The sequence below is a fragment of the Mauremys reevesii genome, linkage group 5 (genome assembly GCF_016161935.1).
Source record: "Mauremys reevesii isolate NIE-2019 linkage group 5, ASM1616193v1, whole genome shotgun sequence".
NCBI lineage: Eukaryota > Metazoa > Chordata > Testudines > Geoemydidae > Mauremys > Mauremys reevesii.
Window position 1 is genome coordinate 133,863,600 of NC_052627.1, and position 14,187 is coordinate 133,877,786.

Sequence of the window (14,187 nt, forward strand, 5' to 3'; positions counted from 1 at the left end):
CTCAAGGAGGTGACTGAGTAGATATCTGAGCCATTAGCGATCATCTTCAAAAACTCATGGAAGATGCAAGAGATTCCATAAGACTGGAAAATGGCAAATATAGTGCCAATCTATAAAAAGGGAAATAAGGAGAGCCCAGGGAATCACACACCAGTCAGCTTAACTTCAGTCCCTTGAAAGATAATGGAGCAAATAATTACACAATCCATTTGCAAACAACTAGAAGATAATAAGGTGATAAGTAACAGTAAGGATGGATTTCTCTAGAACAAATCACATCAAACCAACCTAATACCTTTCTTTGAAAGGTTAACAAGCCTTGTGGATAGGGGGAAGCAGTAGATGTGGTATATCTTGACTTCAGTAAGGCTTTTGATACTGTCTCTCATGACTTTCTCATAAACAAACTAGGGAAATACAAGCTAGATGGAGCTACTATAAGGTGGGTGCATAACTGGTTGGAAAAGTGTTCCCAGAGAGTAATTATCAGTGGTTCACAGTCAAGCTGGAAGGACATATCAAGTGGAGTCACACAGGGATCAGTTCTGGTTCTGGTATTGTGTCCAGTTCTTGGCATCACATTTCAGGAAATATGTGGACAAACTGGAGAAAGTCCAAAGAGAAACAAAAATGATTAAAGGTCTTGAAAACATGGCCTATGAGGGAAGGCTGAAAGAACTGAGTTTGTTTAGTCTGGAGAAGAGAAGACAGAGAGGGGACATGCTAACCATTTTCATGTACAGAAAAGGTTGTTACGAGGAGGAAGAAAAATTGTTCTCCTTAATCTCTGAGGCTAGGACAAGAAGTAATGGACTTAAACTGCAGCAAGGGCGGTTTAGGTTGGATATTAGGAAAAAATTCCTAACTGTCAGAGTAGATAAGCACTGGAATAAATTGCCTAGGGGGGTTGCGGAATCTCCATCTTTGGAGACTTTTAAGAGCAGGTTAGACAAACACCTGTCAGGGATGGTCTAGATCAGTGCTTCTCAAAGTGGTGGTCCGAGGACTGGTGCCGGTCCGCAAGCCATCGGCTGCCGGTCCGTGGCAAGTTTCCTCATAGGAGCGTCAAATAGGATAATAATATGGCACCAATCCCTGGCACATTGGAAAAAAAGATAGCTTGAGAAGCACTGGTCTAGATAATACTTAGTCCTGCCATCAGTGCAGGGGATTGGTCTAGATGACCTCTAGAAATCTCTTCCAGTCCTACAATTCTGTGACTCTGTGATTCTCTGTTAAGATATGATCCACACTGTGAAACAATTTGAAAATCCCCAATTTAAATACAAAACATACAAACAAAGTAGGGAAGGGGAGGGGAGGTAGGGTGACCAGATGTCCTGATTTTATAGATTTTGGGGGCTTTTTCTTATATAGGCACCTATTACTCCCCACTCCCGTCCCGATTTTTTACACTTGTTATCTGGTCACCCTAAGGGGAGGGCAGGGAGGAGCAAAAAGTAACTTGATAGAACAATGCCATCCTCCACCGATCTTGCTAATTCCACAATTTCTGTTTGGATTTCCTGCTCCCATCCCCTTCCACTTTAACTTCAATGTTTATGATTTCCAGTTACATTTTTGGTAACACTTTTCTGTAGAAGGCTCATAATCCACAGCCCTTTTTGAAAAATGTGCTTTAAGGAAGGACTTGAATGAGAAGAGAATAAAGCCACATCACACTGAGACAGGGATGCTTTAAAAAAAAAAAAGAGAGTAATCAAGTTTGGGAAATTGAATTAATATTGACTCAGAGAGAAGAGCGCCACCTACTGAATCACTACTTCTTCCTGAAGCATTAGGCTTTTCCTGAGAAGCCTCCCACCCCAGTAGGCTAATTAACTAGAATCTCATAGGATAGCAGCTGGAGAATTCAAAAGAAACAGGCAAGATAACATTCTGGTTGTTTCAAAAGATACCAGAGAGCAACACTAGAGTAATATAAGTGATCAAGAAGCTCTACCATTTGATACCAGTAATGTGTAAAGCTAATGTCATCTTAGCTGTGATGCACAAAACAATTACAAGCAGAAAATAAATTTAGACTAGAATAATCATCTGAGGGTTTGTTCAGATCAAGTGTGGAGAAGAAAAACTGTCAAGTTTTCATGATTTCCAGTTCTCTCCACTAAATATACATTGAGGAAAAAAACAAAGGGCTGAGTAACTTAACTACCTCGTCACATCTGTGATGATTAGAATCATAGAATATCAGGGTTGGAAGGGACCTCAGGAGGTCATCTAGTCCAACCCCTTGCTCAAAGCAGGACCAATTCCCAACTAAATCATCCCAGCCAGGGCTTTGTCAAGCCTGACCTTAAAAACCTATAAGGAAGGAGATTCCACCACCTCCCTAGGTAACCCATTCCAGTGTTTCACCACCCTCCTAGTGAAAAAGGTTTTCCCAATAACTAACCTAAACCTCCCCCACTGCAACTTGAGACCATTATTCCTTGTTCTATCATCTGGTACCACTGAGAACAGTCTAGATCCATCCTCTTTGGAAACCCCTTTCAGGTAGTTGAAAGCAGCTATCAAATCCCTCCTCATTCTTCTCTTCTGCAGACTAAACAATCCCAGTTCCTTCAGCCTCACCTCATAAGTCATGTGCTGCAGCCCCCTAATCATTTTTGTTGTCCGCTGGACTCTTTCCAATTTTTCCACATCCTTCTTGTAGTGTGGGGCCCAAAATTGGACACAGTACTCCAGATGAGGCCTCACCAATGTCGAATAGAAGGGAATGATCACGACCCTTGATCTGCTGGCAATGCCCCTACTTATACAACCCAAAATGCCATTAGCCTTCTTGGCAACAAGGGCATACTGTCGACTCATATCCAGCTTCTCGTCCACTGTAATGCCTTGGTCCTTTTCTGCAGCACTGCTGCTTAGCCATTCGGTCCCTAGTCTGTAGCAGTGCATGGGATTCTTCCGTCCTAAGTGCAGGACTCTGCACTTGTCCTTGTTGAACCTCATCAGGTTTCTTTTGGCCCAATCCTCTAATTTGTCTAGGTCCCTCTGAATCCTATCCCTACCCTCCAGCGTATCTACCACTCCTCCCCGTGTACTGTCATCTGCAAACTTGCTGAGACTGCAGTCCACGCCATCCTCCAGATCATTAATGAAGATATTGAACAAAATCGGCCCCAGAACCAACCCTTGGGGCACTCCGCTTGATACCGGCTGCCAACTACACATGGAACCATTGATCACTACCCGCTGAGCCCGACAATCTAGCCAGCTTTCTATCCACCTTATAGTCCATTCATCCAGCCCATACTACTTTAACTTGCAGGCAAGAATACTGTGGGAGACCGTAACAAAAGCTTTGCTAAAGTCAAGGAATAACACATCCACTGCTTTCCCCTCATCCACAGACCCAGTTATCGCCTCATCCTATTGGGACCCAGGAAGTGCCTGCCCACTGCTAAAGGACCTCCCCCCAGCCTAAGGGGAGGATCCACTGGGCCTGGAAACCAAATGATTCCGGGCGACAACTAATGAAATACCAGGAACAGGAGTGTGGTATAGTTAAGGGTTAATGTCTCTTTTACCTGTAAAGGGTTAAGAAGCTCAGTAAACCTGCCTGACACCTGACCAGAGGACCAATAAGGGGACAAGATACTTTCAAATCTTTGTGGAGGGAAGTCTTTGTTTTGTGTTCTTTGTTTGCGGGTTGTTCGCTCTCAGGACATGAGAGGGACCAGACGACCATCCAGGCTCTCCAAATCTTTCTGAATCAGTCTCATGTTTCAAATTTGTAAGTACCTAGTCAGTAAGGTGTGTTAGTCTTCTGTTTGTTTTCTCAACCTGTAAATGTTTCTTTTGCTGGAAGGATTTTTACCTCTGTTTGCTGTAACTTTGAACCTGAGGCTAGGGGGGATTTCTCTGGCTATATAATTTAAATACCCTGTAAGCATTTTTCATCCTGATTTTACAGAGATAATTTTTACCTTTTCTTTTTCTTTAATTAAAAGCTTTCTTTTTAAGAACCTGATTGATTTTTTTTGTTTTAAGATCCAAGGAGTTGGGTCTGGACTCACCAGGAGTTGGTGGGGCGGGGGAAGGGAGAGGGGATGGTTAATTTCTCCTTGTGTTAAGATCTAAGGGGTTTGGATCTGTGTAAAGCCTCTCAAGGCAACCCAGGGAGGGGAAAGTCTGGGGGAGAAAAGGAGGGGGGAATGGTTAATTTCTCCTTGTATTAAGACCCAAGGGGTTTGGGTCTTGGGTTCCCCAGGGAAGGTTTAGGGGGAATGGAAAGTGTACCAAAACACTATATTTTTGGTTGGTGGCAGCACTATCAGATCTAAGCTAGAAATTAAGCTTAGAAGGGTACATGCAGGTCCCCACATTTGGACGCTAAAGTTCAAAGTGGGGAGAAAACCTTGACAGGGTCAAACTAAGGGAACCTGACTGGGACTCCGAGCAGAGAATGCTGGACAGCACCCACTGCTCCTCGAAGGCGTCAAGGGAACCAGTGGACACAGTCACAGGAGACCCCATCGGCCAACCTCCTCGCCCTGGTTTTATAAATGGCCATTTTAGCCAGGGCTAGGAGGAGGATGACTAGGAGGTCCTGTGACTTCGTGGGGCCATGAATAGGGAGTGCATAAATAAGAAGGTGAGGGGAAAAGTGCAACCAAAAACATAACAGGATGTCTAAGAGGAGCCAGAATAGGGGCTGCAACCTGGCGCACTCCAGGTAAACGTGCGCCAGGGTCTCCCTCACGCCACAGAAGGGGCAGGTGTCCGGGACGGGGGTAAACCGCACCAGATACACGCCCGTGCTCATGCCCCCATGAAGGAGCCACCAACTGATATCCCCTGTGGGCCTCAGGACCAGGGTAGAATATAGGCTGGTCCACCGGAGTGCCTCACCCTCGAAAGGTGACAGGAGGTCCCGCCACTTTGTGTCGGGGCGGGATGCGAGTGTGAGGAAGTGAAGGGTGTAGAGCACGAGCATGTATAGGTGTTTTCTTGGTGCAGTCTGGAAACCAACTGGCTGCAAGTCATGCAGCTGGCTCATGGTGAAGGGGCATGACTTATCTCCTCATAGAAGGCAATTAGATTAGTCAGGCATGATTTGCCCTTGGTGAATCCATGCTGACTGTTCCTGATCACTTTCCTCTCCTCTAAATGCTTCAGAATCGATTCCTTGAGGACCTGCTCCAGATTTTTCCAGGGACTGAGGTGTGGCTGACTGACCTGTAGTTCCCCGGATCCTCCTTCTTCCCTTTTTTAAAGATGGGCACTACATTTGCCTTTTTCCAGTCATCTGGGACCTCCCCCGATCGCCATGAGTTTTCAAAGATAATGGCCAATGGCTCTGCAATCACATCCGCCAACTCCTTTAGCACCCTCGGATGCAACGCTAATGCGAGTAACTTCTGTTGGAAATCTTTAGTGTCCACTAGATTTTGTAAAAGGAAGAATGGCACTAGGGAAACAATTTAAATTTGGTTAGGTAATAAAACAAATTGTATATATCCTTGTTCTGAATCAGAGTCTACTGAATGAATCACAAACAGAAATGAGCACAACAAAGAGAGAAAGCTATAAGGACCTAGCCAGAATGCAGTCCCCAGGTGAAGTGTTCAAATTTCAAACAGTAAACAAGTGCATCTCCCAGAACATCAAAAAATCAGGAAAGACTCTAAAAGAACTCAATTTAGTTTGCCTTTATTAAATGCATAGTGCTACTGCTGGATTTTAAAACCACATACATCTAAAAATCCAAAGTTATCATTCCTATAAAATATGGAAATATGTCCCTTGATTTAGGTAAAATATTGCATTACTACAGATGGGGTTAATTTTATGCTTTATTATAATGAAATAATGCATTCATGTAATATTTTGTATTTTATTTCCTTAGGCTTGGGGGAGGGAGAAAAGAATGAATTCATGTACTATGTAAGGACATATTAATTGTGAAACTACAAACACAATCACATTCAGATAAATGCAAATTTTGAGCATTTACTGCAAATATATGTATGTACAGAGTCAGATTTGAACACAAATACAGGGAGGGACCAATCCTGCAATCCCTACACATGCCCATATCTTTTCATGTTTAATTCAATTCAAATGGACACCCTGCATGTATGTTTTTTTGAATGTGTGATCACTGAATGAATGTGATTCATTTCCATTTATATGATTTCAATTTGTAGTACACATCAGACACTTGTCCTCAATGAGGACTAAACCTGCCAGAAGTCTGCAGTTTAAAAAGAAGCCCATTTAGATCTGAGCATAAAACAGAACTTTTCTTAACTACTAACTCTATTTAATGCTTTAAAAAAAAATCAAAAGTTGACATAATCAAGAATTTGAGTAAACTTTCTAAATATGCTTCAGCTAGGGCTAGGCTGTGGAAAATCCTGCTCAATTAGGGAAAACCTGCATATATATATATATATATTAGTGCAGTACAGAACTCACACCACATGGAGTCAGAGGGTATGTCTACACTACAGCAAAGCGGTGCATCTGTGCTGCCACAGGGCCATACTGTAGACACATCCTACATCAACGAAAGGGATTTTTCTCTCACTTTAGTAAACTCACTTCTCCGAGAGGCAGTAGCTAAATCAACAGAAGCTGCATCTACATCAGGGGTTAGGTGAACCTAACCACAGCACTCAGGGTGCAAAAGTTTTCACACCCTTGGGCATGGATCTAATTTAAGTAGTAGACTAGGTCAGAATCCCACTGCTATAGGAAAAAGATCTTGTGGATAGAGGAGAACAGCCCCTTTCTGAAGAATGAACATGAAGGAACAGGCAACTGTTAACTCTCAAGAAAATATAGGGGTGGCAAACAGGCCTCAGAAGACTGAGGAAAGATGAGAGCCCTCATCAAGTTGCAGGCAGTCCGTCAGGAGTCATCTCTCCTCTTCCAGAAGACTACAAAGGTAGTGTTTCCCTTTAGCTGGAGAGAATATTTAGAAGGGGGAAAAAAAACCTTGTTTGGCAGTCTCTTAATGGTAGCCTTCAACTACCTGAAGAGGGGTTCCAAAAAGGATGGAGCTAGGCTGTTCTAAGTGGTGGCAGATGACAGAATAAGAAGCAGTGGTCTCAAGTGGCAGTGGGGGAGGTCTAGGCTGGATATTAGGAAATACTGTTTCACTAAGAGAGTGGTGAAGCAATGGGTTACCTAGGGAGGTGGTGGAATCTCCATCCTTAGAGGTTTTTAAGGCCCGGCTTGACAAAGCCTTGGCTGGGATGATTTAGTTGGTGTTGGTCCTGCTTTGAGCAGGGGATTGGACTAGATGACCTCCTGAGGTCTCTTCCAACCCTAATATTCTATGCTAATAACTGTCCTTTGGAGTAAAAGAAGAAGTTAGTTGCATTTTTTTATACCATTTATTACTGAAAATAGCTTGACTTTTTTTTATTTTGTTATTATAGGTTATGGTAATACGTTATGAATTTATATATATTTATAATTAAACTTAAAATAAATGTTTAAATCAAATCTTTACAACAGTGCTTTACCTATCCTCTCTTGTTATAGGTGCTAAAGGCCTGCTAGCAGTCAGCTTCTCAGGGATACCTTTCGTCCAAAATTATGCAGATTATATACATATGCAGAGAAATTACTTTGCTTCCACCTAAATGGCTGCATTGCAGTGTAACGCAGCAGTACAGAAATAAGGGTGGTAATGTGAAAAGTGATATTTGTCAATATCACTTTTCACAGAAGACTTAGTGCCCCATTGCCACCCATACTTCCGTGCTGCTGCTGCCACCTGGGGCTGACAGCCAGAGCCCTGCTGCCTCCAGGTGATGGACTGGGCGTGGGGGGAGCCTGGGTGGCAGGGCTCCGTCTGTCAGCCCCAACGCAGTGGGGCGCTGGCTGTTGCCTTTATCCCCACCTCCTGGGTGTGCATGGCCATTCTGTATGAGCCCCAGTCATCCAGGGCTGACAACCAGAGCTTTAAAAAAAAAAAAAAAAAAGGCACACAGCTCACATCTCCCTTGACACATTCCTGCACCTTCCTTGGGTGGCCCGCCCCAAGATTTGAGAACTGCTGCTCTAAATAACCCATCAGCACAGCCTCTAACCTCTTGATACAGTAACTTCATAAAGCAGCAAACAGAATCATAGTGAACACTGTTCTTTATACTCAGGGATGTTAGGAGACACTGCTTAAACAAGGTTGTTGTTTTTTTATTAAGTATTTATGTATATGAGTTAGTTCCCTTTCCCCTTTGTTTATGGCCTGAAGACTATGGCCAACAAGTGGCTTAAGCATTACATAAATTGTGAAATATTATTATTAGAGCTGTCAATTAATCAATTAACTCAAGGTCCCTGTATCATGTCTCAAGTGAAACAGATAATTCGTAATGTATTAAGCCATAGTCAGCATGCCCTTAACACATATACTAAATATTTATTCAGTGCCAGAAAAGAGATCCACATTGTTATTCAATATACACTGACATTCTAACTCAGGGTTTCTCAAACAGGGGTCGCCGCTTGTGTAGGGAAAGCCCCTGGCGGGCTGGGCCAGTGTGTTTATCTGCCCCGTCCGCAGGTCTGGCCGATCGCGGCTCCCACTGGCCGCAGATCGCTGCTCCGGGCCAATGGGAGCTGCTGGAAGCGGCGGCCAGTAAGTTCCTCGGCCCGTGCCGCTTCCAACAGCTCCCACTGGCCTGGAGCAGCGATCTGGCCGATCACGGCTCCCACTAGCTGCGGACCTGTGGACGGGGCAGGTAAACACACTGGCCCGGCCCGCCAGAGGCTTTCCCTACACAAGCGGCGACCCCTGTTTGAGAAACCCTGTTCTAACTGCTGTAAGAGCATCATTTCACGTCTTAAAAGAAAAATATGCGGCAGCAGTACTTCTACAGTTAAGATTACAACCCACTGTCCATTCTAGGAGGAATAGTTTAGGGAAGGCTCCCAAAGTAACAGGTGAAAAGTTACATATTTCTGCCCCACAACAATTTTGCCTATCTTTACTGGCCTGTGTTCTTTGCCAGACCCCGATCTACTTCACTCTGTGGTTGTCTATGGCTGACTGCTTTAATACCCTGATGCTCAAAGTATGACCAGAAGGTTTATTCAGTGCTCCATACTCACTGATTTCCAAACGTACTAACTTTAAAAAAAAAAAAAAAAAAAAAAACTACGTTGACTGAATAAGGAGTTCTGAATAAATGGACCCTGCATTTCACCCTAGGTGTTTAGCACTGAGCTCTCACTCTAGAGAATCGACTGCTGCTGTATTAATCCAAGCTGAAGCATTCTGATCTCTACTTTTAGAAGATTTACTACAGTTTTCTAGAAACTTACTGCTCATCACTGGCATATACTGCAGGATTGTGGTAGTTAAAAATAGGTAAATTATTGGTTCTGGTTACCCACTGTTATCTCTGCTTGTTCCAGATACAAGCAAACTTAATAAAAGAAACTGCCTACAACTTTAAAACTACCTGTTTCGGACAGATCGATATAGCTGGTTATTTTTATTCCCATTCAAAGAGCCTCTAATTGCTTGTCTTTCAAATCATAACTCCAACAATAAATACTTACATGCTTGGAGATCATTGTACTTTTTACACAATCAAACAAGCCTATAACTTATTTAGTTTGTTTATATCACTCACACTTAAATTAAAAAATAATGCTTTGCATCCTACCCTAGTTGTCCTCTTCCTTTAGGCAAATGCTCATTCCTCTCTCCCCCAGACCCAAAGTTTACACTGAGATTAAAATTAAAGGAACATTGGTCAGATACCTAAGGATCCAAATTTGGATTTTGTTTTTAAGAAGTTACAAAACCAAATATTAAGAGGAAAATGTTTTCTTCGGGACTTAAACATAGGGTGACCAGACAGCAAATGTGAAAAACTGGGATGGGGTGGAGGGTAATAGGACCCTAAATAAGAAAAAGTCCCCAAAATCGGGACTGTCCCCATAAAATTGAGACATCTGGTCACTCTACTTAAACATCACCCTGCAGAATCTACAGGCATGCAACTACTAGGCTGCATAAATTTTTGAAGGCTTTGCAGAACAGGGCCCTATGTGATCCTTTTAAGTGCATGAAAGACAGAAAGTGAAATTCACATATCTATTTTCATTGGCCAAGCTGAAAGGAACATCAAAAGTAAAACACCATGACAGTCAAAAGTAAAATAGATTTTTAAAAGTTTCTTGGGTTGCAGCAACCTAAGGTGTCATTTAAATTTCTTCTTTGCAGTGTAAGTTTCTATCCAATAACAATCTCATACAGTAATAAAAGTGGATGTACCCATCCACATACATACATGCTGAAGTTTCCAACAGCACCTATTGATTATGGGTGCCCAATTTGAGACACCTCAGGCCCAATTTGCTGCGGTTCTGAACCCCACTGACTTCAGCTTGAGTAGGGGGTGCTCTGCACCTCTGGAAACCAGGCCTCCGAAATTGCAAGTTGGGCGCCCAAAGACGGAGGTGCCCAAAACCAGCAGTTGCATTTTGGCCATGCTGCGACCACTGGTTATAATGCTGTTGCAAGGACGGCCTCCCTGATCCACCCGCCTTAAGGCTGCGGGTGCCACATTTCCCACAGGCCCATCATCTGGGCACCACCAGGGAGCCCGCCACCTCGTGTTGGGCCGGGAGGCGCCACGCCACCACAGCAGCAGCCCATCTCCATCGCGCCCAGCTCCCAGCAGCCTCACTGAGCAGGGGGCAGCATGAGGCCAGTGCTCAGGTCATGGGTCAGTGGCACTATAGGATGCCCTGTTACATAGGAACGGGGGGGGACCCAAGCGCTTCCAGGGGATGGATGGCAGCGACGCTGGTGGGTGTTGTGTTGTGTTGTGTGTAGCCCCCCCAGTCACGGCCCCCAGCCCAGAGACCACTGCCCTGCTGCCCCAGGACAGCAGGGCCCTGAGGTGGCCGAGCCTGGCTCCCCGAGTACTCACAGGAACCTGGCCCGGCCGCTCCGACCCCTCCGCCTCCTCCTCGTCCAGCTCCATGCTGCGCCGTCTCCCCTCACGCAGCGGCCCGCTACTAGGGCCACACACAGGCAAGGAGGCGGCAACCCGCTGCGCATGCGCGGCCACCTCCCCAGCCCGTTGTTAGGGACTCGCTCGGAGCAAGGGAAGGGCGGGGACGAGCGGCGCGAGCGCCGGCGGCAGCGCGGGAGCCGTTGAAGAAAGAGAGAGAGAAGAGCGCGCGATTCCGTCAAGAGCGCTAGGAAGAGCCGTTGGGCGCGCGCGCGCGCGGGGGCGCGAGAGAGTTCCTTCCCCGAGGAAGGACTGAGCGTGCGCGCGCTGCTGAGGCGATCTAGGTGCCTAGACGGCGGTGGTTGTTGCTGCTGTTGAAATGCCCGGATGTCAATGAAGGCAGCATCCAGTAGCAGTGCTCGTGTGTTACTTGCCTGCTGATGGTCCTGCCCACGCAGGGCGCTAGCCCCGTCGGCCTCTCCAGTTGCTTGCCAATGATGAGCATCTGTTCCCTTTGCAAAGCCTTGGTGCACCCAGCCTGGGGGCTGCGTGTCATGCCCACTGCACCCTGGCAGTGAAACTGTACCTGCCTTCACCCTGTGTTATGATGGTGCCACATGATGGCACTTCTTAACAGGGCAAATCCAAGGGGGGCAACTATTTTTTAAATTTTATTAAATGTCAACTTTTTTTCTCCACAGAAAATTTTTAAAAAATCGCAGAAGAACGTAACCATCAGGGATTTCCCTACACACACACACACCCCAAATTTCCCCAACCCTCCCTCCCCAGTTTTGTGAACTAATTACATGCAGTGTTGACAATTTAGTGATTGTTTGAAAATCTGAATTGAAATTGAAACATTAATACACACTTTAAAAGCATATAAAGTGTATGATAAAATACGTGTGTCTGAAAAAGTATAATAGATTTGAAAAGTATGAACACAGACTAACTTCCTTATACGGCTGTTGTTTTTTATGACAATGTCAGTGCATTCATTTCGGTGATGTTGGCCAGCCTAATAGTTTCAAATGATGATTTGTAAGCAAAATCTAAATTAGCTCTCCCTGACAGCTAGTGATTAGCTAGGGCTGGGGGGAAAGGCTTCAGGACCAGATTGTATTTACATTCACACCTAATCTACCTAGGTATCCAGCAAACAGAGCTGTGTTGCCCAAGTGATAGATTTTGGCTGGGGTTGGGTTACAAATCACTTGAATGCGGGGGCGGGGGGTAATGAAATGTTATTCTTATTGTATAAGTAAAGGGCAGTAGTACTGTACTTAGCCTATGCTGATTGAGGGCATCAAGAGAGAGGGTGGGGACAGGTTTTTTGCTTGATGATCTGCCTGAGTCACAAGTACTATTTGCACTTGCCCCTCTCCACTGTTTAAAGACAGAGCTGATTAGGCTCCATAGACAGTCTTTTGTTTTGTAAAGTGACCACTAAATGCATCTGCCGAAGTGGGGATTCACCCACGAAAGCTCATGCTCCAATACATCTGTTAGTCTATAAGGTGCCACGGGAATCTTTGTTGCTTTTTACAAATCCAGACTAACACAGCTACTCCTCTGATACTTGACTACAGTTGAAATCACTGATAATCAGGTCTAGGGGACAGTGTTTCTATGGCTCGGACCTGAGCAGGGCTGGCAGCTGGGACCCCGGCTGGCAGGAGCTGGCCCACTGCTGGCCCACCTGTCTCCCATTCTCCTCTTCTTCATCCAAGAGCTCCTCCTCAGTGTTGCCTGCGGTGGCTCGGGACTCCCACTCCTCATAGGTGTCCATGTTGCTCTTGGGGGTCGTAAGGTCATCACTGAAGCTCATTGTAGAAGTGGCATGTCTGCAGTAAGGAACCAGAACAACTGTTCACCTCCCTGGTCTTCTGGTATGCCTGCCAAAGCTATTTGATTTTCACGTGGCACCGCTGAGCGTTCCTGGTGTTGCCCTTGGCCCCCCTGTCCCATGCGATCTTTTCATAGATATCTATGTTACTATGGCTGGATTGGAGCTGTGCCTGGGCAGACTCTTCTCCCCACAGACCAATAAGATCCACCACCTCCTCTGTATTCCAGGCCAAAGCATTTTTGGGACATTGAGTGTGTTTGAAACCCAGCCTTTACTGTGAGCAGGATTTGAACCTGCGCAGGGAAACCCCATGGGATTTCAAGTCCAACGCCTTAACCACTCAGTCATCATGGCTGCATATTGGAATGTTGAGTTGCCATGATCAGCCATGCTGGTGACCGCTCCACGCTGAACAAACAGGAAAGGGGAATTCAAATGTTCCCGGGGCTTTAACAGGAGGGGCTGTTTCCTGTGTACCTGGCTGCTGAGCAGCGGGGTTGAAAACGTCCACCAGAGCAGTCACAGTGGCGCATTGTGGGACACCTCCTGGAGGCCAGTAAAGTCAACATAAGCAACACACCATCTACAATGCCTCTTCGTCAACCTAACAACTTTGATTTAAGAGCTATGCCTCTCACAAAGGTGGAGTAATTAAGTCGACGTAGCAGATGAGTTACATTAGCAGAATGGACCTGGTAGCGGACACAGACATTATTAGGGTCAACGTAAGCTGCCTTACGTCGACCTAACTGTATAATGTAGACCAGGCCTACATCTTGCAGATTCTTTCTGCATAACATCCCTAAAATTTGTCCTTTCCTCTCCAACCCCACAGCTAAAATTTTCATCCAGACTCTCATCATCTTGTGTCTCACTTACTGTAACATCCTTTTTTGGGGTCTTGATATTGTAATCCCTTAAAATATTTAAATAAAAAATATATATACGGTGAATCCATGAGCTGCTATCAAAAACCTTGAGTTAAAGTCTGCTTTTCTATATAAAGAAAGAATCAGGGTAAAATCTAATTTTTGAGATCAAGCGTAATAAATGTGGCACAATAGATCATGCACAGTATTAAGGGCTTGATCCTGCGGGGACCCAGAGGCTGTGCTGCTGGGTGCAAGAGACTGGCAAAGTCATCGCAGACATTGGGACCACAGCTGTGTCTGCAGGAGACATCATCGTGTATTTTATTGGGATCATCCACGGAGCCCGCTTTGCTCCCAAACTCCCTCCCAGACCCCGCACCCTGCACCCCCCCTGCACCCCAGCTCTGAGCCCTCTCTCACATCCAAACTCCCTCCCTCTTAGTAAACCGGAATTTTTTACTTACCGGCACCCCCATTCCCCAAACATCCCAGATAACAAAGCTTTTAC

At 45.2% G+C, this 14,187-nt stretch overlaps 1 protein-coding gene and 1 non-coding gene across 5 annotated transcripts in view; both read right to left on the reverse strand.

The window, feature by feature from the left end:
• The window catches only part of ALMS1 (ALMS1 centrosome and basal body associated protein), a 138,753-nt gene extending 127,504 nt beyond the window's left edge, over window positions 1-11,249 (reverse strand). For 3 of the 4 annotated variants that reach the window (XM_039541196.1, XM_039541195.1, XM_039541193.1), the window contains exon 1: window positions 10,932-11,248. In XM_039541196.1, the coding sequence (XP_039397130.1) occupies window positions 10,932-10,985 (54 nt within the window). In that variant the 5' untranslated portion in view covers window positions 10,986-11,248. Of the gene's footprint in view, window positions 1-10,931 lie in introns of all 4 variants that reach the window. The other variant, XM_039541194.1, reaches the window with a different exon arrangement.
• A 1,824-nt stretch (window positions 11,250-13,073) lies between these two features.
• Window positions 13,074-13,161, reverse strand: TRNAS-UGA. The gene has a single exon. It is a non-coding gene; the product is annotated as a tRNA-Ser (tRNA).
• Window positions 13,162-14,187: the final 1,026 nt, after the last annotated feature.